The sequence below is a fragment of the Corythoichthys intestinalis genome, chromosome 10 (assembly GCF_030265065.1).
Source record: "Corythoichthys intestinalis isolate RoL2023-P3 chromosome 10, ASM3026506v1, whole genome shotgun sequence".
Taxonomy (NCBI): Eukaryota; Metazoa; Chordata; class Actinopteri; order Syngnathiformes; family Syngnathidae; genus Corythoichthys; species Corythoichthys intestinalis.
Window position 1 is genome coordinate 25,762,738 of NC_080404.1, and position 26,798 is coordinate 25,789,535.

Below are 26,798 nucleotides of genomic sequence, written 5' to 3' on the forward strand. Positions count from 1 at the left end.
TAAAAATTTTAATCGTTTGACAGCCCTAGTTTTAACCCAATTTTGAGGTTTTAGTTTTATATGTTATTGGATGTAAAATAATATACAGTACATGCATATAATTATCTTTTGAAAATTTCTTAAAAAAAAAAAAAGTATTTCGTTTCATTATTTTCCAATTACTGATAAAATGGAAACTGGGGCACTTCAGGGGCCATCCAATTTAGAGGGGGGGCAGTGCCCCTGTGGCCCCCCTTAATGCCCCCACTGTGAGGGTGTCTTCCCAGCTGCAGTGAGCGCTGGCGTCATCACAGCATTCTGTTTGGTGGACGTAGACAGACACATCGTGGCAAATTTGGGACACTCAAAAAACACCTCCAATTGCTAAGCTAAATGAGCTCTCAATGTACATTTGTGTGGATCTGTATTTCACAACAACAACAAAAAACTATCCCGTTCCCGCCAAAACTAGTAAAGCTCTTTACAAGGCTATTATAAACTCTCCTACTCCTTAAAATAAGACTTGTTGTTTTCTTGTGCAACAAGTGGAATCGATCGAGAGCCAAGCGAGTGGGCCGAATTCTAGCGGCAACCAAGCCGAGTGAAGTCGCTCCCAGCCGGATTTAACGGTGACTGGCAGAGGGGATGTGAAAGTCGCGAAAAAAAAGTGACAAAAATAGGAAGTGGTTGTGCTATAAACATATTGCACTAAACCACAGCAAATGTACATGTATGCATTTAAATATTACTATAATCAAGCGAACATTATACAAATAAACAACAAAATACGCACAAACTCAAATGCACTGTACTCGATGCGGGACGCGGGACATCAATGGAAAACAACTTCTGAAGCGTGTAGAAGTGATGAAGAAAATTTGTTTTGTTTTCCTGCATTTAATAATTTCTGTATTTCTTTAATACCTCAAAATACTTCCAGACCGCAGACATGTTGGCTGTGAGCCTGTAGTGTTAGCTTGTTGTGTTAAGATGATGTCATCACAAGAGGACTAAGATTCTTAAAACTTTTTGGTGGTATACCTTATAACCAAAAAACGAAAATGCAATTTTAGCTATATTTCGCCGTTTTGGGCACCGAACCTTCGGTCACATCTCTAGTAAAAACGCTATGGTGAAAACTAACTAAGTCATGTCGCCAGTTGAAGGCGCCATTTAAGATGATTTCTTCCAGCCGTGGCAGCAGTATGCAACGTATCGTTGGATATGGCTATGCGAGAAGTGGTGTATCCTCCAAATAGGCTTAAAATGGCTGACGAGGAGGATGCATTTGCAGTGCGGGAGTGGAGTGTGTATCTGATTTTAATGAATTGGGACAGGCCTAGGCGCGGTGTTGTGACGCAACTGAAAATACAGGCTTCGCAGGGTGCAGATCCTGAATTGGGACACAGCTCATGTATGGTGTAACAATGATGATATCTACAGGATGATGACATGATGGTTTGAGCAACATTTCTGCATGATTGAGGTATTGCAATGTACATATTTGCCGTTAATGACCGGCAGATTCACTTGTTCATGGAATAGTAAATAGTTTATTTATTCAGTGTTGTTTATATTTTTTTCACATATATGCAGCTCCCGCCTCTTTCTCTGGATCGCCTCGACATGTCCAGGAAGAGATATCTGGTTGAATACAATGTCAGAGGTGGCTTTGTAGATTGTTCAATTTCTGAAATTTTGTCGAAAATACACTTACACTGCTGGCCAAAAGTATTGGCACCCCTGCAATTCTGTCAGATAATGCTCAATTTCTCCCAAAATATGATTGCAGTTACAAATGCTTTGGTAGAAATATCTTCATTTATTTTGGTTGCAATGAAAAAACAAAAAAGAGAATGAAAAAAAAATTAAATCATTATCATTTTACACAAAAATGGGCCGGACAAAAGTATTGGCATGGCACACTCAGCCTAATACTTGGTAGCACAGCATTTAGACAAAATAACTGCGAACAACCACTTCTGGTATCCATCAATGAGTTTCTTACAATGCTCTGCTAGAATTTTAGACCATTCTTCTTTCGCTGCGCCAGGCCTCTGAGATTTGAAGGGTGCCTTCTCCAAACTGCCATCTTCAGATTTCTCCACAGGTGTTCTATGGGATTCAGGTCTGGACTCATTGCTGGCCACTTACCATTTTCTAGTGCTTTTTGAAGTGTAATTTGGGTCATTGTCCTTCTGGAAGACTCATGACCTCTGAGGGTGACCTAGTTTTCTCAAACTGGACCCTACATTATGTTGAAAAATTTTTTGGTAGTCAATATATTCGAAGCGGATATATGGAACAACCAATCTTGCGTACCATCGGAAATACATCTAGCTGATGATAGCATCAACATATTAGTAGTTAGTGTAGACGTTCAATGTATTTCTTGTTTTTTGTTTGAGTTTCTTTTCTTTCTTCTCTTGTGTTGCTTTTCTTCTGTTCCCCATAACCCCTTCCTGTTTGCTGCTTTGTCATAATAAACGTGGTATGTTGAATGATCACAATGGGAGTATGCCCTACTCTTAATGTGAAACATTAAAACGGTTCAGACCAACCGGGCACTTAGACTTCTATTCTCCGTATCAAACAGCTGAACAGGACAGGTTTAAAAAAAAAAATCTTGCGTTGCATGTTATTATAATCAATCAATGAATCAGGAAGTACCATTTTGCTTGCAATGCTACACTTAATCAATAATTTGGGTGGTCAACACTACAGGAGGCGTCACCATTGACAGAATTTTGCTATTTGACTCCCAGGTGGGGTCCCCTGTACAGAATACCATACATTTAACTTCTCTTTATACTCATTTGATGTTAAATTGTTACGTAAAACATTGCCTTTAGAGTTGTTCACTATTTTTTTAAATTTTTTTTTTTACTTTCGGCGGAAAAACTAAACGTTAACGTTATGTTCTTTCTTCTGTTATCTCGCAGTATGAATTCGGTTCCATTTCAGTCATGTTATGAAGGTGAATACTGTGTGTCCATATTTGCTGTGTGATTGACCCAGTGCAGGATGTACTGTCATCACCTGAAGTCAGCTGAAAATAGATCGATGGATGGATAGATTATTTTCAATGGGGAAAAAAGTCAACCGGTCAAGATTAGACTTTCACCAAACACGCATGAGTGCCATGGTTTCCCTAACAGTAAATGATAATAATAATAATAATAAACATGTAATTAATGGTACATTCATAAATGGATGTTAATCGAATCCCCTGTAATGAAACCAAATGGGGTTGTTAAAGCAGTGAAGCACCTCTTGTACATTTCCAAGGCATTTTTTTTCTTTACATTTACAACTAGGAAAAACACACCTGGCAAGTGTAATTCATTATTATGGCAGCGCCTCACTGTTTCCTCGTGACATCCAGCCCACCTTGCACCAGCACGAACAGCTCTATGTGCATGTCAAGTTGTCCTCTCCGTACCTTCCCTGCAAGGTGGGATGTCGGTGGAGCGGAAAAGAGATGTGCAGCTCATGAACGGCGGTGCAAAAAGTAATCCCCCTTGAATATATTTAAATGGTTGTGGCTCCCTAGAGAGTGGTGGGATTAGCATATGCTAACTCTCCATGGCTAGTCCACTTTTAATTCTCAGTCAGTAAGGGAGTCAAAATGTTGGTTTCTGTAAATAGAATCAATGAATTCATAATGCTCTTATTGAGATGTGTTGGGCATAGCAGTAAATGGCAGGGACTCAGGGAGACTGATTTTCAAAATGCAATTTACTACTGCCTCTCAGTGGCAAAGATGAGTACTATGTGTTTATTTTATGCATGCCCACGAGTGCATATGGAGATTAAGTTTCCTCACGAATTGGCTGAAAGCCCCAATGTATTTAGGTTTGACATACAAATTTACATGAAGCTTAGGAGTATTTGATGAAGCCGTATATGGATTCTACTATGTAAATAGTAGAAGGTAGCTTCAGCATAATTCAGTCCAAGTAAACAACATAACAGGTCTTGCTTTTTTTTTCGTTTTGAATTTTGTTTGCCGAATAGATGTAGTTTCTTGGATATCCATAGTTCAAATTCGGTCCAATATTGTGAAAACCTGTATATCAACAGCGTTTGTTTGCATGTCTGATTTAAACAGGTTCACTAAGGTCCTGTGTTTTGGGAATTTCAAACCTTAAACTCTATTGTGAATGATAAGAAACATCGAGATTATATGATGCAAATCATTTCAATATGAATGACACTGAGCGTGTTTCCAGCATGGCATCATCTATTCCTGGCAGGGTTTAATCCCAGATGAAGCATTCTGCAGACTGCTGATTGATAAAAGGCCCTTGTGGACCAGGCCATGCCAGAATATGTGCTTTGCCTCGTAAAGCCTCAATGAAGCTTCCGGAAAAGCCTTTTTTTTTCAATGAGCATCTGGCCATCTGACACTGTGTGTTCAAGCGGCGTGGCTACAAGAGGCTTTGGCATATGTGATAAGAGATTTTCCTCATATGAGAGCACGTGTTTCCTGAGGCACCGGAAGCTCATTGAGATTTTTGTCCAGCCTTTGCACGCACAAGCACAACAAAACACGTGGGAAGACTGCACTGTGTTCATCGCGGCACACAAATACTTAGTTTTGTGAAGGCCCATTTAATTTATTTGGAAGCATTTTTTGGTTAACTTTTTATTCATGCTAGTTACAATGTGTTACTACAATTTACCAAAATCTTTCATTGAGTTTGACAAATGATAATTTTTCTAATGAAGACACAAATCATGAATGCGATGCATCTTTATCCAGAACCCCAATAAAACTGCTTTGCTTGCCAAATACAGTGATATCTGTGGTAAATGTATCTGAACCTTTTGGAATTTCTCACATTCCTGCATAAAATCACCATCAAATGGGATCTGATCTTTGTCAAAATCACACAGATGAAGAAACAGAGTCTGCTTTAATTAAAACCACCCAAACATTAATAGGTTTTCTTTTTTTAATTAGTATAGTATGCAAACAATGACAGAAGGGGGAAAAACAAGTAAGTGAACCATCACATTTAATATTTAACATCAGACAATGCTTCTCAGCTGTTACGAACGGCAAGCCGTTAATGCGGATCCAAAACACAGACCAGGAGATCAGAGAGCGAATTTAGTATTTAATGAGTACAACAAAGGGAGCACGCTAAGTAACGCGAATATAACAAAGTACAACTGAGAGAGCACGCTAGAAAACGCGAGTAAGAAAATACAACTGAGAGAGCACGCTAGAAAACGCGAGTATAAGAAAACACAACTGAGGGAGCACGCCAAAATGGCGTGAATATAACAGTACAAAATTACAATTACAAAATCCAAAAAAAACACAAAAGTAAAATGAGATCAAACCAGAACACGATCGAAGAATGTCGGGAAGCACCAAGGGTGACGATGAGCACACAGCGGTAAGCAAAGCAGGTAACAAGCAAATGCAATAGTCCGACACTCGCAGACGGTGACAGGAGTCCTTAAATAATGAGCGCTCCTAATGCGCCACAGGTGTGCGGCCACGGCCCCGACCATCCAGCTGAATAAGATGCTGGAAAGAAAAAACAACTGAGAAGGCATACAGATATGACATCATCAAGACATTTTTACTAGGTGTGTGTTTTATAGTGGACAGCTTTAAACCACTCATCAGTGATTGAAAATTAGTTTCAATTGCTCTTTTAAGTCTCCATGGGCAGAGGGTTCACTTACTTATTTTTCTCCCTTCTGCAATTGTTTGCATGCTACGGTATTCTCATTAAAATATGAAAACCTATAAATGTTTGGGTGGTTTGTCAGGTTTGCGGCCAGGCAGGTGGTGTGTGGACCCAAATGCAGGGAAAGAGAGGCAAGGCAGATAGACGGTGCAAAAAGTAATTAAAGCCAACAAAAAACAAAGTACAAACAAAACGACTGGGAAATCCAACAACTTAAGTCAAACAAAAGTCAGGGTACCAACAAAAGGCTGGTATCAAAAACTTACTTAAGCTGAGGAACACGAGGGCTGTGACTTAGGAATGGGCAAGAATTGACGCTGACGTGAACATGCACATTGAAAATGTCGCGACAAGGAGTAAAAAGAAACTGGGAACTTATATACACACACAGACAAAGGGTAACAAGATAACGAGGAACAGGTGGGTGGCACAGGAGGATGCAGGTTAAAGGATACACTAGGAGCAGGCACAACAGGTGAAATTAATGGGCAATCACAGGAACACACTAGGAGGTAACCAGCTCAAAACCTAAAAGTACCTCCCCCTCAAGGGACGGATCTCAGACGTCCCAAAGGAAAATAAGATCCCAAACATGGCGGGCAGAGGGGGTCCAGAAGAGGGAGCAACGTCAGCCCATCAGGCCAAGTCAGGCGGGCGTCCGGGGCGCCAGACGCGGGGCGATCGCATGGGTAGATCGGGCGGGCGTTTGGAGCGCCAGACATGGGGCGAGCACACGGGTCAATCGGGCGGGCGTCTGGGGCGAGGATGACTGGCTCGGTCGTTCATTCCGCCAAGCCGTGGCAGGAAGCAAGGAGCCAGAGCAACGTCGTCGTCTTGCTGTGGGTCAGGCACGGAGTCGTCGTTCGGCTTGTCAGGCATGGAGTCGTCGTGCGGCTTGTCAGGCACGGAGTCATCGTGAGGCCGGTCAGGTACGGAGTCGTCGTGAGGCCGGTCAGGCACGGAGTGGTTGTGAGGCAGACCAGGCACGGAGTCGTCTGCTGGCTGACCAGGCACGGAGTCGTTTGCTGGCGGATCAGTCACGGAGTAGCCTGCTAGCGGACCAGTTACGGAGTCATCGTCGTGCGGACCAGGCACTGAGTGTGACGTGAACATGCTCATTGAAAATGTCGCGACAAGGAGTGAAAAGAAACTTGGAGCTTATATACACACACAGACAAGGGGTAACGAGACAACAAGGAACAGGTGGGTGGCACAGGAGGATGCAGATTGGAGGATACACTAGGAGCAGGCACAACTGGTGAAATCAATGTGCTATCACAGGATCACAATAGGAGGTAACCAACTCAAAACCTAACAGGTTTTAGTTAAAGAAGACAGTTTTTTCATCTGTGTGATTTTGAAAAAAGATCCCATCACATTTGATGGTTATTTTATGCAGAAATGTGAGAAATTCATAAAGGTACAGATACTTTTTCATACCACTGTAATCTTGATAACCACAGTTTGCACACTAGGGGGAAAACAGCATGGCATAAAAAATACAGTATAGAAAGACAACTGTGACCCACAGTGAATAGATTTCGTCGCGTGCTCGGTTACGCTTACAGTAGACAGTGATGCCTTGAAATAAGTCGCCCACTTCCAAGTGACTCAAGTTTTTCGAGATGTAAGCCAAAGTTCAGATAATTTTGTTGTTTTGATTTATGAACAAAAAAAATCAAGACATGAAAGCTCTATGCTGGCATCAGAGCTGCTGCAAAACCTTTTGGGTGCCCTAAGGTACCCCTCACCCTACCCTGATATAACTCCATTAAGTCACAAAAAATACCATCATAGTGAATGATTATATCTTCAGAAAGAAGCTTTTAGACATTTGTGCTACGTCATGAAATTTGACCAAACAAAAAAAATTACACGTTTCAAGCAACCAACAAAACCTTGCATATATTGTACTAGCTAAATGGTAACACGTGAGGGAAACAACATCGATCTATGTAAAGCATTCAGGATATGTGAATGGAAACAGTGGGGCAGCAATACATGGGGTAGACAATATATAAACATTTAGTTGTTTATTCTCTGTGTAGCAAGACTAATATTACTCCAAAGTCGAACCTATTCTTCATACCTGTATTATACTGCCACACAGTGGCCATGTCTCACTGTCTCGCTCACCAGAATGAGCCGCTCTGCACGATGCACAAACTCTCTCTCTGTCTCTCTTTCTCTGTCTCTCTCTCTCTCTCTCTGTCTCTGTCTCTCTCTCTCTCTCTCTCTCTCTCTCTCTCTCTCTCTCTCTCTCTCTCTCTCTCTCTCTCTCTCTCTCTCTCTGTGTAAATGCATCATATGTATGTATAATGTGAAAGCCTTTTTTTTACTTCTTTTTGCAACAAGATCCTTATAGGAAAGCAGAATTGTCCTCAGACATTTTTATTTTTAGGTTTTGACATGTCGTGATGCCTTTAACCAATTTCTATTCTTCCCTGTTTGTCCATGGTCGTCCCTACCTGAGGACTATCCGAGTGTGGGTAGCTCGCGGCATAAAAAAACAATATGTATGTATATATATGAAATATATATATCCTACCTGAAAAGATTAGAGAGGCCTGTAATTGTCAACATGGGTAAACCTCAACCATGAGAAACAGAATGTGGAAAAATCACATTGTTTGATTTTTAAAGAATTTATTTCCAAATTAGAGTGGAAAGTAAATATTTGGTCACCTACAAACAAGCAAGATTTCTGGCTGTCAAAGCGGTCTAACTTCTTCTAACGAGGTCTAACGAGACTCCACTCGTTACCTGTATTAATGGCACCTGTTTTAACTCATTATCGGTACAAAAGTCACCTGTCCACAACTTCAGTCAGTCACACTCCAAACTCCACTATGGCCAAGACCAAAGAGCTGTCGAACGACACCAGAGACAAAATTCTAGACCTGCACCAGTAATGGAAGACTGAATCTGCAATAGGTAAAACGCTTGGTGTGAAGAAATCAACTGTGGGAGCAATTATTAGAAAATGGAAGACATACAAGACCACCGATAATCTCCCTCGATCTGGGGCTCCATGCAAGATCTCACCCCGTAGCGTCAAAACAATAACAAGAACGGTGAGCAAAAATCCCAGAACCACACGGGGGGACCTACTGAATGACCTACAGAGAGCTGGGACCACAGTAACAAAGGCTACTATCAGTAACACAATGCGCCGCCAGGGACTCAAATCCTGTACTGCCAGATGTGTGCCCCTGCTGAAGAAAGTACACGTCCAGGCCCGTCTGCAGTTGGCTAGAGAGCATTTGGATGATCCAGAAGAGGACTGGGAGAATGTGTTATGGTCAGATGAAACCAAAATAAAACTTTTTGTTAGAAACACAGGTTCTTGTATTTGGAGGAGAAAAAATACTGAATTGCATCCGAAGAACACCATACCCACTGTGAAGCATGGGGGTGGAAACATCATGCTTTGGGGCTGTTTTTCTGCAAAGGGACCAGGACGACTGATCTGTGTAAAGGAAAGAATGAATGGGGCCATGTATCGAGAGATTTTGAGTGAAAATCTCCTTCCATCAGCAAGAGCATTGAAGATGAGATGTGGCTGGGTCTTTCAGCATGACAATGATCCCAAACACACAGCCAGGGCAAAAAAGGAATGGCTTCGTAAGAAGCATTTCAAGGTCCAGGAGTGGTCTCCAGATCTCAACCCTATAGAAAATCTGTGGAGGGAGTTGAACGTCCGTGTTGCCCAATGACAGCCCCAAAACATCACTGCTCTAGAGGAGATCTGCATGGAAGAATGGGCCAAAATACCAGCAACAGTGTGTGAAAAGCTTGTGAAGAGTTACAGAAAATGTTTGGCCTCCGTTATTGCCAACAAAGGGTACATAACAAAGTACTGAGATGAACTTTTGGTATTGACCAAATACTTATTTTCCACAATGATTTGCAAATAAATTCTTTAAAAATCAAACAATGTGATTTTCTGGGTCTTTTTTTCCACATTCTGTTTCTCATGGTTGAGGTTTACCCATGTTGATAATAACAGGCCTCGCTAATATTTTCAAGTGGGAGAACTTGCACAATCAGTGGTTGACCAAATACCTATTTGTCCCACTGTAGTTACTTATGTTGTGTGACCAACTTTTTTGTGTTACGTAGCACCCCCCGACCAAGATGTGAAGGAGATTGCGGGAGGTTGTCTCCTTGAAAAGTAGCTCTTGGAGCAAAAAAGTATGAGTGCCTCTGCAATCGACGTTTCTGTTTATGTATGGGTAAGAATTAGGCAATCTGTCCCTGGCTAAAAGGAAGTACTAAAGGTGTTTGTTTATTCAGATGGATAACACACAATGGATGTATTGTACGTTGGAGACCATCATTTCATAATCTGCATTTCTACATGATAGAGAGGTTGTAATGGTTTGTTTTTTGTCCAGTCAAGTTTGTGTCTTAGTGTGTCTTGTCTTTGTGATCACCTATTGAGTTCAGCTACTGTTGCCTGCTCTTTGTGTGTTGACTAATTAACTGCCTCTCGTGTCACCTACCTGTTCCTCATTGTTTTATTTGCCCCGTTTGTGTATTTAAGCTTCCCATGTGTCAGCGCCTATGTCGTTGTCACGTATGTTCCTGTAGCCCCTGGTCCTGTCTTGTTCCGAGTTAGTTTGTTATTCTTGCTTTTGTTTTGCTTTTGAATTTTTGGTTCTCCTGTAGGCACGTGGAGAGGGGCAGAGGGGGGTGGAGGGTGCTTGAGCACCTGCCCTTATGCCCCTACAAGTGGCCCTTTCGACTGGGCTTTTTTTTTTTTTTTTTAATGCCCGTATGTGTGTGCTGGCCGACTGTGCAGACACACCACCTAGTGCTTTACTTGAACACCGAAAACACCTTTACCAAAAAAAGAAAATAAAAAAGCCATTTGTGTGGTGCTATGCCGCCACATAACCTCCCCCCCGCACGCTGTTCCTGTTTGACCTGGGTGTGTGGTGAGGAGTCTGAGAACATCTGGTGGTTGGAAACGAATGGTGTTACCCTTATCAACCGTGTTCAAGCAAATAGTGAAAATTCTTACACCAGGTTTATTGTGGGGATTAAAAAAAACAAAACAAAAAAAAAAAAAACACGTAATTTTGTCTTATATAGTTTTCTACTTTAATAATTAATAGCCCCGCCCCATGGCTATTTTGATTTGTGTGTCTCTACTCTATAGGCAACCGTTCACTTCAAAACGTAATTTAGAACATCTTTAAGTTCTCGTTTCATTCTAAATTTAATTTTTGCAATCCGTCTCTTTATTTCATTTTCTGTGATTGCGGTGTTTGTATGAATCTTAATGTGAAAATTTGGTAAATCCATTTCTATGTATTTTGTGGTAAAATTTATATTTTTGTATTGTTCCCACTAGTCACCCTTGTTAAGTGTTCTGTCTTCTCTCTCTCTTCACAACGTTATTGAGAAAGCAATTTAGAAAGGTTTAAAAATAAAAGCCACCGGGGAATCTGATTTTTTAAAATTTTCATTCATTTCATTTTGTAGACATGCCTCATAAGGAAAGGAAGTTGAGGGATAAAAAAAATAAGGAGCTGGTGAGGCTGCTAAAGGCAGTGGATCCCTCATCAGCTGGGTAAAGAGCACAATAGGTCATATTTCGGTTTGCAAACATATTCATGTATAAAATCCAACAATTATAAAAACAATTACAATGTTATTGTCCTATAATATTTTATGTCATTACTATATTAAATATTAAGTGTTAGAGTTGTCTAATATGGGTAGTAATGGAATAATAGTTTTGAAAAAAACTGTGCTGATGGTGGCTCAGTGAACGTCTGATATGGTTTGTTCTCAGATGAGCAAGGAAGTTTTGATATAGAGGTTGAAGGAAGAAAAGAGGCAAAGACTGACTGAGTCACAGCCAGAAAGTGTTGATGACAGTGTTGATTTATATTCAAGACTCCCCTATCCCAATTAAAGTCTGCCACAGTCACAGCCAATTATACTGTAAAGCTGGTTAAACTGGAAGTTATGTTGTTGTAAGGTTATTAAATTCTTGTTCATGTTCCCCTTTTGATCTACATATGAGCACCTGCCCCTCCATCCATCTCTGCACGGCCCTGGTCTCCTGCCTTTGTTTGAGTCTCTTTATTAATTAAATAATTAGCACCTATGTCCTGTTGCTTTGCCTGCTCTTTGTCGATTCCTATGTTTGGTTCCACCTTCCCTATTTTCTTGCCTACTCACACCCATGCTCTGATAGAGGTCCGTTTCATGTCTGACAAAAATTGATTTTAGCGCAGCAGTTCGATGCTAACAGTTTTCACATGAGGTGTTGCACATTGTGTTTGCCTTTTAGAAAAGAATGGTGGATTCAGTGGATAAGTCTTTCTCTTTTCTCGTTTACTGTTTTCAGTTTTCTTTGTCAATATATATATATATATATATTTAGCAAATTTCCTTTTTCATTTGACAGAAAAGGATTTTAGGCAAAGCTGTGTGCAGTGATGGAGACAGTGAACTACAAAGGTTGATAGGAGATCGAAACTGTTTGGGTGACTGGGATTAAAAAGCATTGCAGCAGAATGAAAATTCCTAATACGAGATGCTATTTGGCTTAAAATTTTTCAGAGGTTTGGCAGTTACAGCTCGAGGTGGGAACCTCTGGGTACCTCACAATACGATACAATTTGCTGTATAAGGCTCACGACAACGATGATCTCACGTTGGAAATAATTCTACAATATTTTACTACACAAGTAATAAACAGAAAAACAACATCGTTTCATCCTTCTGCAGTGAATTGAATTGAGTTCATCACAAGTAGACATCCGATTCATTCAGCGAATTAACGAATGTTCATTCGCTGCAACCCACCCGGTTGAAATGAATTGGACGCCTGTGGCGGTTAATAGCAACCAATGAGTTTAATTTTAAGGCATTTAAGGTCATTTGCTTTTGATTGTCATTCACTTCTTGTTGATTTTGTGGTATTTATGGGTGACCTGTAAAGCCCTTAAATGAATGGAAAGAGATCCGTAAATGCCTCGAAAATCAGAAAAGCTGGCAGCGAATGCTCTGATTTCGAATGAATGAAGAGTCGCCCCTCTCAGTCTAAATGGATTGGGTGTATAGCGTCGTGAATGGCAGTCGTTGCGTTGACATAAGCACTATTCTAGTGGAAAAGTCTGGTAGCAACTTTTTGGTTCCTTTTTTTTTTAAATAGTGACCTTTTTTAAATGATATATATCACCATTTCGATATTTTGTCAAACCTCTTGTTATAGCTGTGTTGTGGTTGTTAGCATTGTCCATATATTTACAGAAGTCATCTCATGTGGATCTTTTGTCCTGAAGAAAGGGCTCTTTTTTCTTTGTTTATTGCTTTTTATGCTTCATAAACATTGTATTGGGAACTCTCTAAGAATCTGACTTGGCTTAACATGTGCAAATTTGCTCTGGAAGTCATGATACCGAACAAGCTGCTCGTGTACAGTACTGATACACTCTCAACTCTGAAAAGCTCTAGGAGATGCTCTGACGGATAAAATCTTGCAGCGATCTTTTCTAGAATGGATACCAAGTGTAGCAGGTCCACGTTGCACTGGAGGTGCAGGAACGGTGGACCGTAGTGTACTGTATTTTTTCAATGCTGTTTGCACCATCTCACCAACTGCGGTAAAAACACCCCCTCGTTTCAAAGTGTGTGACTATAATCCTTGGTTATTTAGGTCTTCTTGTCGTTTTAATCATTACTATTATTAGTAACCTTTCCAAACCTTCAATACATCCTGTCACCATCATACATATTACATCATAAAAAAACACCAGCATCAATATATATATTTAAATCCCTTAAAGGCCAGTTTCACTAAGTGACATGGAATTTACTAAGCACATCTATCATGAAATATCCTAATAATACTAAGGTGTTACACACTTACAAACTACCACAACCAATTTTTGAATCTTTTGAATGACCTAAGGCAGGGGTGTCCAAACTTTTTGCAATGGGGGCCAGATTTTGTGTGGTAAAAATGTGGGGTGCCGACCTCGGCTGACGTCCTTTACAAGGAACAACATATTTAAGCAAATTTTAGCAATCCATTTTGTATGTCACATTTGCTTTATTATTTTTTTAAATGAATAATTTCAACAATCTCGCAATTTCGACTCTCGAGCTCTTGCGAAATACTGACTCTGTGAAATTAAACTAGCTTCAAGTTGCTTTAATTTCTTGCTGCGTATCTTCCCTGCAATCTTGTCGCACATTTCAGCGTGTCTAGTTTGGTAATATGTCCTCACATTGAACTCTTTAAAAACAGCGATTGTCTCTTTGCAAATGAGCACACACACAGTTTTTGCGTATTTTAGTGAAGAAATAGTCCAATTTCCACCTATCCTTGAAGCGTCGACCGTCGCAGTCAACTTTCTTTTTTTGTTGATTATCGCCATTTTAGAAAAATTGGAAGTAAAGGGTCACACGGGGTAATGTAGCTTAGAGTGCTGCTGCTTTTTAGTGGGTAAATGAGGAGCAGCATTTAGTGTGTAAGCTACTTCATATTCTGGTAGCAGTACTGCTGACCAATTTATTAATTCTGTGTGCGGGTCAGACGTTATTGATTTTATGACAGAGGCTGGGGGCCAGATAAAATTTGACAACGGGCCGCATTTGGCCCCCGGGCTGGACTTTGGACATGTCTGACCTAGGGGCTGGCCTGGAGGCAGTCACAAGAAGGAGTCCCTGCTGCATCACCTATGTCAAACTTCTGTAAACTCTTCTTTACATATAATTTTCATGACCCCATTCAGCTACCTACGTTGACTGACACAATAGTTATTAGTGTAAAATGTGTTCTTAATTAACAATTGCAATTCTGTAATTTTGATGTTAATCATGTAAGATACACTCATCCCCATCAGACACATATAATGTTGAACACAATCGCACACCCTTTTAGTGAGATTCCCCGTGTTTTGAAAATTTCAACAAGATAGGTGTTGCATCATAATCCCTAGGTGAAATGTTCATTGGTCCTGATCGAGACTCAGGATAATTAAGCCATTTTAAGATGCACAAAGGTCAGGGGTGGGTAGAGAAGCTAAAAATTTTACTCAAGTAAAAGTAGCGTTATTTCAAAATATTGCTCAAGTAAAAGTAAAAGTAGTCATCCAAAAAATGTACTCAAGTACAAGTAAAGTATACAGTGAAAAGAATACTCAAGTAATGAGTAACATTGTGAGTAACTGCATACTTTTGTTGGATTTTTTTTTTTTTAAATAATGTTTTTTTTCTCTGCAAAAACTTATTTATATAAACTGTTGTTATAATAATGTACAATAACCCATTATATAACCCCTGCAAGCAGAAGAAATACACACCAAAAAAATCATTGAATTCCGTCAAGAGAGAACAAAGACAGAAATGAAGCATTATTCGTCCAAAGAATGCCCTCTAGTGGAGAAAATAGTTCCTAGTTTGAATAATGAATACTGTAGTTCCTTCATAGTTACCATTATGAAATTAAAAGGATCATATCTCTGGTTTTCTGTGGTCAATCAATGCCAAATAAAAACTAAGAGAGAGGTTTAAATCTGCGCTTTCGAGTCAGGTTGAGGGCAGCACTCTATGTAAAATACTTCATTTTTTACGGTGCTTTAAAGACGCCATGTGATATAACAGGCTGGCGTGATCATAGAACGACAAGCATGCGTCTGATTGGTGTAATGGAGTCATGTGATTATTGTTGAGAATATAATCTAATATTTAGAATAAAGAGGAAAAACGTAACAACTCTTATGTAGCCCAAAGTAACAGAGGAAGAGTAGCGTTTTTTTTTTCTCTTCGCAAATCTACTCAAGTAAAAGTAAAAAGTATGGCTTAGTAAAATTACTCTAGAAGTACATTTTTGTCAAAAGGTTACTCAAGCAAATGTAACCGAGTACTTGTAACACGTTATTACCCACCTCTGACAAAGGTATCATGATATTAACAATCTTTTGTTTTCTCCATGGTGTGTTACTGGAAAAGCCCCATCTTGTATTCCTGCTGTATGTTTTAACTTCTATTTTTCTTTCTCTCTCTCTCTCTCTGGCAGGCTTAAGATTCCTGAGAGCACTGAGATTGATACAGTTCTCAGAAATCTTACAGTTTTTGAATATCTTAAAAACAAGGTAACATTCTCCTCACAAGCACATCTAATTTCCACAATATAGTCAAATGCAAGTGATGATATTGTTCCAAAGTAAAATAGCATGTTTAGTCGTGTCATTATATGTTTCAGTGGATAATGATGGATTTCGTGCAGCAATTTGAATAATAATAGTATTCATAACACTGCACTACAAGAGACTGTTATAACAAAAGACAAGTTGATTATTAGTCTCTGATGAAGGCTTGCATAGTTATGTAAACTAAGATTTGCGGTGCATGCTTTGTAATTTCATCAGTGTAAGCTTTCTAATGTCATTATCTCTAATGATAATTATGATTTAAATTATCTTTTTATGTGCATAAATATGCTAATAAATGTCATTAATTTGGAATTATAGCTCAAATAGGATTGCAGTTAGTTGATTTATTTGGATTTCATTTGGAAAGTATTGCACTATAAATAGTATTTTGGTCTGGCTGCTTGAAAAGGTTTTCAGTGGATGAAAATACTGTGGTATGGATTGATATATATATATATATATATATATATATATATATATATATATATATATATATATATATATATATATATATATATATATATATATATATATACACACACACACACACACACACACACACAGTGGGGCAAATAAGTATTTAGTCAACCACTAATTGTTCTCCCATTTGAAAATATTAGAGAGGCCTGTAATTGGTTGAGGTTTACCCATGTTGACAATTACAGGCCTCTCTAATATTTTCAAGTGGGAGAACTTGCACAATTAGTGGTTGACTAAATACTTATTTACCTCACTGTATATAATTCAGATCTGTTTTTGAATGTTGTGAATAAAGTCACCAGTTGAGAAATTATATTCTAGAATTACTATTGGAGAAATTATTTACGTTTGCACGATCGTTAACGTCTTAATGAGTTGTTGTCTATTGTGGTTCTTCTCATCAGCAATTCCATTAAGCTGGTGAACCTGTGTTCCATCTTCATAAGCACATGGCTCACTGCTGCGGGATTCATACATTTGGTAAGTGGACAAAAATGACATCCAGTTCAGGCTGGTGATTAATTAACTCCGTCACTTCCCCTCACCCCCCGGGTGCAACGGGGGCACCACCCATCCTTGATTAATCAGAAGTGTCACATAATATTTAAACAAGTTTGACCTCAAAACCTTTCTTGCCTGCTTAGCATGATAATTAGTAATAAAACCACTAAATTGAAAAACTAATGTCTTTTATTTCACAATTCTTTCTGTTGTTGCCCCAAACAAATTAGAATAGGAAAATCCTCTTAAACTCACTGCTACAGGTGATAACAGACGTCCAATCCATTTGGACTGGAAGGGGTTGGCAGTGAGTTATCACTGCCGGTTCTCCAAATGAATTAGTTAATACCTGTCAAACCATATGATAATCTCTCCCAATAATATATGCAAAAAAGTGAATGCATCTTTAATATAAATGTGAAAAACTACGATAGGCAATGTATTAGACAACTTATCATAAAAACTAGTTGAGACGCTTCATCGTGAAACACTTTTATGTGGACATTTCTGCTTTCCTGTTCATAAAATAATTAGCATGAAAGGGCTTTACACACTAGTTACAGAAATATTAAAAAATGATTTGAGAACGCTTATTTCATTAAATGTACTTTTATTGTTGGTTTCATACGCTGTAGTTAATGTTTACAGAATAATTGTTTCACATTGCATTACTACCAGTGAATTTAGGGAACTGGATGTCAAGAGAAAAAAAATACTAATGTTCGTTTACAAAATATTTTTCAACAGAAAAACAGCATTAACTACTTATCTCCACTAGATGGTAGTCTTTGATCAGTATAGTCGGAGCACACTTCACAATCATAGATGATGGTTGACCCGCTCCTAGTTGGAAATAATAAAATTGATGACTTTGTGCTCAAAGAAATTATACAATTTGTGTCCCTGTTGCTTTTATCCTAGGTGGAAAACTCAGGGGATCCTTGGGAAAACTTCCAAAACTCACAGACGCTCTCCTATTGGGAATGCGTCTACTTACTGATGGTGACCATGTCCACAGTGGGCTATGGGGATGTCTATGCAAAAACCACCTTGGGGCGCCTGTTCATGGTCTTCTTCATCCTTGGTGGTTTGGTAAAATCGGACTTGAATTATTTCCTCCCTTGTTCCCCCATTTATTCCCTCAACCTTAACATCTTACCTTAAATCCTGTCTTCCCCTATCAACATGCTGCATAGACTTGATTACAATGTGAATGAAATATTGCTAAGATAATGATACTTTCATAGCACTCCGCTACAAGAAAATCTTTGTGTAGTTGTATCCTCCCATTTAGCCTCTTGTCTCTTGTGTACTGTAAATATTCTGTGCTCCGTTGGGCCCTACCCTTACTGTATTTTATCTTTCGTTATTGTATAATGATATTGTTAATATTCACAGTTGCGGTTTCAGGACACCCTCCCTCTTGTGTCCCTTCCCATAATTCCAACAAACACAGGGGTAGGGAGATGAGGCTTAGGCCAACCTGACTGTTACCACAGCAACAATAACCTCCCGTCGAGTTTTTCCTAGTCTTGTCGGGCCACCTTAATGTTACAATGAGCGGGAAATTTGTTAAGGACACACAATAGGACTGTTTAAAATACTCGTCCAGCATCACTCTATCATGCTGATTTACTTTAAGTAACTCCCAGGGTCACATTGGAATGGTATAAAGTCAATTCATTCCAGTTCCAGACTCAAAGTAGTGCCATTAAAAACGTATTCTCATTTAAATAAGCAGATAATGAGTAATATTGTTTTTCATTAAAAATTGATTTTGATTCAGTAACTTTTCATTAAAGTATAAACAAAAATGTAACCACTGCATAACAACAAAGATTAAGTACGTAAAACAAATATGAGCACTAGTTCTTTGCACAGATTGAGGTCAGTGAAGTCGGTGAAAATTATAAGAGTGTACTGAATTATTTTTTTTGCAGATGTACTCTCAAGTAGTTGTTCCAGTCTACAGGTCTGTCGTAGAAACATAAACGATGGGGTAAAAAAATCTTTTGGACGCAGGAGAAAGCGGAAACAATAATAATTGTACAACATGTTTACGAAGGTAGAAAGGACATGGGCTATCAAATACAGTGGTACCTCGACATACAAATTAGTGTCAGAACCTATTTGTACATCCTTAATGGTCATATGTCGAGACAGATTTCTCCATAAGAATACATGATAAATTGATGAATTAATTCCACAGCCCAACAACCTACGATAAATCCTTAAAAAATACTGCAGGTAAAATTAAAAATAGCAACTACTCATGGTAAAATGATTCAATTATAAATAAAGAGGAAATTAAAAAGCGTTTTTATTGGCACCTTGTAGAGATTGGCGAGTGGAGGTCAGAAGATAAGGTGAGCCGTGTTCTGTCTAATTTGACAAATGCATTCAATTAGTTACATGTAAAACAAATTATGGATAAATGAGAAATTTAAAAATCATTCTTACTTTCACCTTCAGTTTCAATTTCAATTTGTTCACACCCACATTCATATTTACAAAGTGTACATCATATCAGTGCTGAGCCTTAACTTACTGGCGAAAGGATGTCAGAGGAGACAGCATGTGTGGAGGCAGAGGAGGATATGGTGAGCTGTGTTCCGTCTAATTTAACAAATGTATTAAATTAAATATAATATATTTATGAAATAAATGCAATAAAAAGATATATTATACAGATATATTATTTGCAATAAAAAGAAACAAAAAAACATTTTTATTTTCACCTCTAAACCTCTTGGAACCAACGGTGATTTCTCTTACAAGAAAATACAACGTGCTGCCATCTTGCGGTTAAACAAGGAAATTGCGACGCTGTCATAAATCATTGCATCTCGAGCATTTAGTCATATGTCAAGACAGATTTTACGTCGTATGTTGAAAAAAATCCTATTCCCATGGGTTTGTATTTCGAGGTACCACTGTGCATCAGGTGCATTCAAGGACCGCCATAAAATCATAAAAAACATTACCAATGAATTAAGGTGACTAACAAAAAAATCATTTATTTGTATTCCTCCAAATTAATACTTTTCTTCCTTTTGACTGATCACAAAAAAATTGGCATCAATTAGGTTAATTCAGTGAATAACAGAGAATAGTTTCCTCCCTGAATTTCGGTCCACGAATGCGTGTTCCTTATCAATTGATAACGGGATGTATCACAAATATATATTGTTGTATTCATTCATTCTGTACCGCTTATCCTCACGAGGGTCGCGGGGAATATTGTTACATTGTGATATCATTAGGGCTGCAGCTATCGAATATTTTAGTAGTGGAGTATTCTACTGATTATTCGAGTAAAGAGATTAAAAAAAAAAAAATTAAGGTAAAGAGCAATTATAAATATACATGAGTAAACGAGACATTTCACCTAATATTGAATGGTTTTTAGACAATCAATGTCTTTATTTTAGATGTACTTTGTTGAAAACAGTCAACAATTGCAGCTCAGATGTGACTAGAAAAAACAAAACAAAAAAACGACGAAATTCACTGCTTTCCCTCACAAAAAAAAAAAAAAAAATTCTCACCTAAAAATGTCATTACGCTTGATAACACACATCACTTAAAAGTTTTCCCACGTTTCAATTGAATTTCCATTTGTGTCAAGCTATTCTAGTTAAGTTTTAAGTTTTTGCAGTGTTCAAAATAAATGTATGATACCTCCTGTACTGGAGCACATTAGGCACCAGTGCTACTTGGTGTTTTTTCCATCTTTGACGACTGAGCTAAAATGGACAGTTAGGTTTATAATGCTTTTATTTTACACTCACTCCACAGCGCTGTGTTTTTACAGATTAAATAAATCCTGTATGAAAGACATGTTAACAATGCATCAACAGTAGTCAAAATTAATAGATACGTAGCCCTCTGCAGGGATAACATTACGTTAGCAAGGTACAGTAACGTTTATCTTATGTATTAGCGCTACGTTAAATTAATTTTACGTTGTCTCAGGTATCAGTCCTCCGCTTTTGAAGTAAGCAGGGTGACTTTGGTGGCGCTGCAGACGTGCCATAGTGTTCGCCTTGGTGTCCAACTTAAAATGCTCCCACACTTTTGACATTTTCCACTTTTTCTCGGTGCCCTTCTCTTCGCTGTCATCGGCATCTTCGTAGTTACCTCATATTCATGCATGGTTGAAACCAAATATATCTGCTGCCTCTGTCTTCTTCCTGTACGCACGCGACGTCAGCGCGTTGTGTCACATTAAAAGTAGTCCTGGCAAAACATCATCCTTAGATTAGCGCTGGCAAAATTAAACGACTCCTCGAGGCGGAGAAAATTCCTCGATCAATTTTTAAAATCGAGTTACTCGAATTATTCGAGTAATCGTTTACAGCACTAGATATTATTGATCTCAAATATCTAATTGCGAGTTCAAATGTGACTCTGCCATCCTGTAATGTAAAACACCAATTTAACCGTACAACTATCACCACGCACAGCAACAGCCCGCAGCTGTGTGAACGTGTCCAGTGGTGTGGTCATGGTGATAGCTTGTGTATTATTATTTTTTCCCCTTCAGCTCTGCGAGATCTGGAAAGGTTTAGCCTTGCACCTTAAGCTGCTTTCTATCATCGGCCCATCCTGAATAATGACTTCAGGCAGGAGATGGTTTAAAATCCAGGGATCGTGTCAGGCTGGAAATGTTTAACTGAACATTTCCATGTAAATGAGCGTAGCGTCGGTGAGGGTTCCGCAAAATGCATTCAGCTCATTCTCCAAGCACAGACAAATGAGTGTCAATGTGTTTTGCAGCTGCGGGACATCAGGAAGGCCTATTCAAATCAACCTGCCCGATCATCTGTGTTTGTTGGACAAAACATGGCACATAGGTTTTAATGATCGTTCTGCTCTCCTGTCAGAACAAAATGCATTGTCACTATCACAGACTCCAAGTAAATCTGCTGTGATCAAATTGCCAAAATGAACACATTTAGGCCCCTCGACCTCTCTCATGTCTTTATAGACGCATAGAGAGTTATAGTTAAGTCATATTTCTCTGTCTTTGAGAAATGTGGGTTCACGCACGCCCCACCGCCCGCACTTTAGTCTCTTTTTTAGCCTCTGCTTCTGTCTTCTATCCTCTCCTTAGGCCATGTTTGCCAGCTACGTCCCTGAAATCATAGAGTTAATAGGAAACCGCAAGAAATATGGTGGTTCCTATAGTGCGGTTAATGGGAGAAAGTAAGTATTCCAGACGGTTCTGCTGTTGTTCTGTGTGCGGTGGAACCCTCTCTGCATGCCTTTTTTTCTATTTTTTCTGTTCCATGCATGTAGGCCATGTTTGCTCGCTACGTGCCAGAAATTGCTGCTCTCATCCTTAATCGGAAGAAATACGGAGGGAGTTATAACTCGACACGAGGCCGAAAGTAAGTTGGAGCGCAGACAAGGTGTGGTTGTGTGACTCAAGCGAGCCCCCCCCAAAGTCCCTTTCACTTTAACTATAGTCACAAGGGGGGAGGTGTTTCCTCACCTGCTAGAGCACAAAAACAATTTTAACAACAAGTCACACTGCGTGACTGGAGACCTCGGCCATTATGCCTCACATGTTCATGCATTTTTACGCTCTTGCTCTTTGCCATCTTCTTTTTCTTCTTCTTGCTTTCTCAATCTGAGCTCATCTAAGGGCCCCACTGAAAAGAACACTTAAAAGGGTTACAAAAATTTATGAAAATAAAATTGAGGATAAAATATTGAGAATATTGAGGCAGAAGAAAGAGAGCAAACTTGCAATCTTACGAGAAAAAAGACACTAGCAGTCATATGCAGTATTAATTATCGGTAGGTTCTATCAGGAGAATGATAATCCATTCGTCGAATTTACACCCCATTCGGGGTGATTTATTGTACTCCTTTTCTACAATAATTTTCAAACCGATACTGAAGACTGCTCAGTTTAATGCACGCAAGCGTTTAAGCCTCGTTCTTTTGAAATTGACATTTTTCTCTTTGTATTGTTTTATTTTTCAAATGTTTTTACCCCATTGCATTGCATCTTCATTTGTGGAGAAATTATATTTACAACAGCTCTCAAAATATTCAAACTATCTTTCACCAATTCAAAATTGCAATATAATGAATTTTCTCACAAAATAAATATATTGTATGTTCATTAGTACTATAGTTTTTAGGGATTTGTTTTGTTGTGAAATTATATATTTTTTAAATTCGCTTTCAAATTTTTCAATAAAATTACCTTTCTACTGTACATTGCATATTTATCTTCTTTTTACAATACAATGTATACATAGTTTTATGACATTTCAAGCCTTTTTTTCCACATCAAATTTAAATAGTTTTTCTCTTACCATTGCGAATTTTAGATATTTTTCAGTAGAGCTTTATGACAAATACTGTATATTTTCCTACATGACAAACTTTGACCTCAAAACATCACGTCATCTTAAAGGGTACCACGAATAGAAAGACATGTGGTTCTTAAAAGATTCTTAAATGTTAGTACGAGTTATAATAATTTGATATTATAACCCTTCTTAATGTCTTCGTTTTAATAAAATTTGTAAAATTTTGAATAAAAAAATAAACTAGTAGCTCGCCATTGTTGTTGACGTCCTAGGGCGGTGACGTCACATGGCCACGCTGCTGTACTTCACAGTGTCACTCTTTAATGATGTAAGGTAGTAATTTAAATACACAACAAGGTGTCAATGGAGAGTTTTAAATTAATAAGGGATCACACCAATGACTGTGTTTTTTCCCTCGATTGATGCCGTGGTTTCCTGTTTAGTGCGGGTCCATTGTGATTTACGTTCATTTAAGTGTTGTCTTCACAACAATTAAGACTCCTGATGATGGCTCCCAGCATCATACTTAGTATATTGTGACTAAATATTGCCATCCAGTGTATTTATTGAGCTAGAGTTGTACAAATGTAAATAGAGTTTGACCAAAGTCTGAGTAAGTTTTATGTGTATTTTGCATATCTGTTTTTTTATTTTTTATTTTTATTTTTTTTAATTTGTGAATGCCAATTCTCTTTGCATTGTTGTTCAACTGTGTGAGAGTAGGGCCTCATTAAGACAGATTGAATCACTTTTCTTTTTGTGAGCATTATTTTTTGAGAGATATGAATATTATTTTTGTTGTATTTTCACTAAATGATACTTATGTTTGTTGTGAAGAAGTTGCTGAAGTTTATGCCAATAAACGCGCTATCCGAGCTACGAATCTGAATGCCTGTGCCCACTCTCCTTTCTCTCTGCCTTGCACCCCACTGTGGATTAAAGAAAAACTACAGGGTCAGTCCATGGACAAAACGCACTCATTGGTTTGATCTCTAATTAATTTAAAACTCACCATTGACACCTTGTAGCGTATTCAAATCACTACCTTACATAATTAAAGAGTGACACGTTTTTTTTTTTTTTTTTTTTAAACGAATGAGACGTGGAATTCCAGCATCGTGGCCATGTGATGTCACCGCCCTGCGACGTCAACAACAATGGCGACCCACTTGTTAAAATAGTTTTACAAATTTTGTTGAAACGAAAACATTAAGAGGGGCTTTAATATCAAATTATTATAACTCATACTCAGATTTATCTTTTAAGAACTACATGTCCTTCTACCCGTGGTTCCCTTTAAATAAAACATTGTTAAATAAATGGCTTAAATATCATTCAACGAAGGAAAAAATAAAAGTATATATATGTGTGTGTGTGTGTGTATATATGGCCTTACTGTTAACTGTATTCGCTATTATTTTGCGTGTAATATTCCGACATTTTTCTTGTAATATTGCAAGGATCTCCTTTCCAAAATGAAACTATTATTCTCATGATTTCATCATTTCCTTTTGAGTGTGGCCCTAATAATCCTCAAGTCATTTATGTGCTGTGCTTTTCTTTCTTTTTCCTTCTTTGAAACATTATGTATTAACTGTAATCTGGATTTAGGCAATAGAGTTTTCATGACTACTACTCCACTTAAAACTTGTGTTAATTACCCTGTGAAGTGTTTTGTTTGTAGTCTGTGTTCAGTTCCAGCTATCAGTGCAAGGGCTTTAATAATGATAAATGAAACATAAACAGTCATGAAACTCTTACGATTAATAGCTATGAATGAGTAAAAAGTAATAATAAAGCATTGGTGGTCTGCTCAAGTATCATCAATGATCCATTTCCTCTTCTGATTTCATTTTGCTTGCATGCTCTTGTGGGCTTGTATGTTGTTCAGCTACATTATTTCTGGCATGTCCTCCACAATGACCCGCAGACTCCTGGCTTCTTCATGCACCGTGAAAAAGCCACCTTCCTGTTGTCTGTCAACGCTCGCCCCATGACATCAACGCTTGACACCACTCTGGCCCTGATCTTCAGTCAGCTCCCACAACCTTGAATGCCGATTTGCCTCGTTCCTATTCGGAGGTTCTTGAATGCATTTGGCTTGTTTTTTTGCCGTCCCTGCTTGGTTTTCGGCGTTTGCCCGGTTCCTCTGTTTGTCTGCTGGTCCTTGTCTACAGAGGCTCTCACAGCTGAGAGTCCAAACGTGACGCTGTACATAATGCTTGCTGTACAGTCCCGTGCTCCTTTTCCTTGTGGCTCAAACCTCATTGATATTCAACAGGCAGATTTTTTTTCCCCCCCCGAGTTCTTTCAGCGTCTTCTGCAACGCTGTTCAGTCTTCTCATTTTCAATCTCTATTCGATTGAGAAATAATTCAGAGACTCAGATGTTAGAATAGAAAGAGGCCCGAGGAAAGAAAAGCCTTTGTTCAACTGTGTTCGCCTGTCAGTGGCAGAAGATTGATGAAATGTTATGTTTGGCGAGGAACTTAAGCTTGGACTCACAAATGGGTGTCGAGAGAAGCCCTTGTCATATCCAGGATACTTTCTCCCACGCACTTTATTTTCTCCTTCCGCTTTCGTTCTTGAGAGAACATATGGTAACTATCAGATGATATCAACCTAAAACAAAGACATACAGCGGCATCATGATCACAGCATGATCACACACAGTAGATAAAGGATGTATGAGTTCAGCGTTAACATATCGTACACAAAGCCAAGTTTTGGCCATTATTTGACATGTGTTGAAAGAAGCTCTCATGGAAACAAGATTAGGAGATTACAAGTATCTGATTGATTACAGAGTTGAGGTCACATTACACTCTGAAGTATTACAGAAAGTTGCTGTAATTCAATCTTTCTTGAAGGGCGCTGTCATTTGAAACCGCAAAACATTAGAGGAAGCCGCACAAGGATTTCTCTCTTTCTACCCTTCGTGATGTAGCGTTTACCCGCTGGCTGAGTGACTGTGCTCGGGCTGTGCGTGTTGTGTTCGGCGTTGTGTTGGCGCCGCTGTTCTCAGGGAGGATTTGTGTTTTCCATTATGGTTTCCATTGGGCCAGAGTTCATTTGAAAAGGGATTGGCACAGAATCTGGATCCAAATCCTGCCACATATACCTTTGATGGATTTTGTCAGAGCCAACAAAACGGAACTTTTTTTTTAAAATATATCTAAATTATTGATTTTTTTCCCCCTCTTTGCTTGCACAGTAGACTTAGCTTCCATAAATCTGATATTTTCAGTGAGGTTTTATGATGTATAAAAAATAATGCCTTTACAGCATCTTTATTGCAGTCTCCAAAAATACGAACGTTCTAATTTTCATGTTATTTACACAATATAATAATTCTTACAGAATGTATGAATTACATATTTTCAAATAAGTATTATTTTGTATTTTTGGAAAATGGATTAAATGTCATTAAAAAATTATATTTAATAATCAATTAGTTCACAACTGTGCAGTAGTTATGTCCTGTGATTAGTTTGTGTCTAGACCAGGCTGTGGTGCTATGTGATAGGCTCCAGTTTTCTAACCAGGACCAGCAATACAAAATGAAGGAGTACATTCAATGTATGACATTTTCCTTTAATTAGGTGTTTGAAAATGTATCAA

At 38.5% G+C, this 26,798-nt stretch overlaps 1 protein-coding gene across 30 annotated transcripts in view; it reads left to right on the plus strand.

Moving 5' to 3' along the window:
• The window catches only part of kcnma1a (potassium large conductance calcium-activated channel, subfamily M, alpha member 1a), a 302,368-nt gene that overhangs the window by 191,859 nt on the left and 83,711 nt on the right, over nt 1-26,798 (plus strand). For 25 of the 30 annotated variants that reach the window (XM_057848857.1, XM_057848838.1, XM_057848847.1 and 22 more), the window contains exons 6-9: nt 15,733-15,808; nt 16,753-16,828; nt 17,771-17,941; nt 21,966-22,057. In XM_057848857.1, the coding sequence (XP_057704840.1) occupies nt 15,733-15,808; nt 16,753-16,828; nt 17,771-17,941; nt 21,966-22,057 (415 nt within the window). Of the gene's footprint in view, nt 1-15,732; nt 15,809-16,752; nt 16,829-17,770; nt 17,942-21,965; nt 22,058-22,150; nt 22,243-26,798 lie in introns of all 30 variants that reach the window. The other 5 variants (XM_057848854.1, XM_057848864.1, XM_057848856.1 and 2 more) reach the window with 1 other exon arrangement.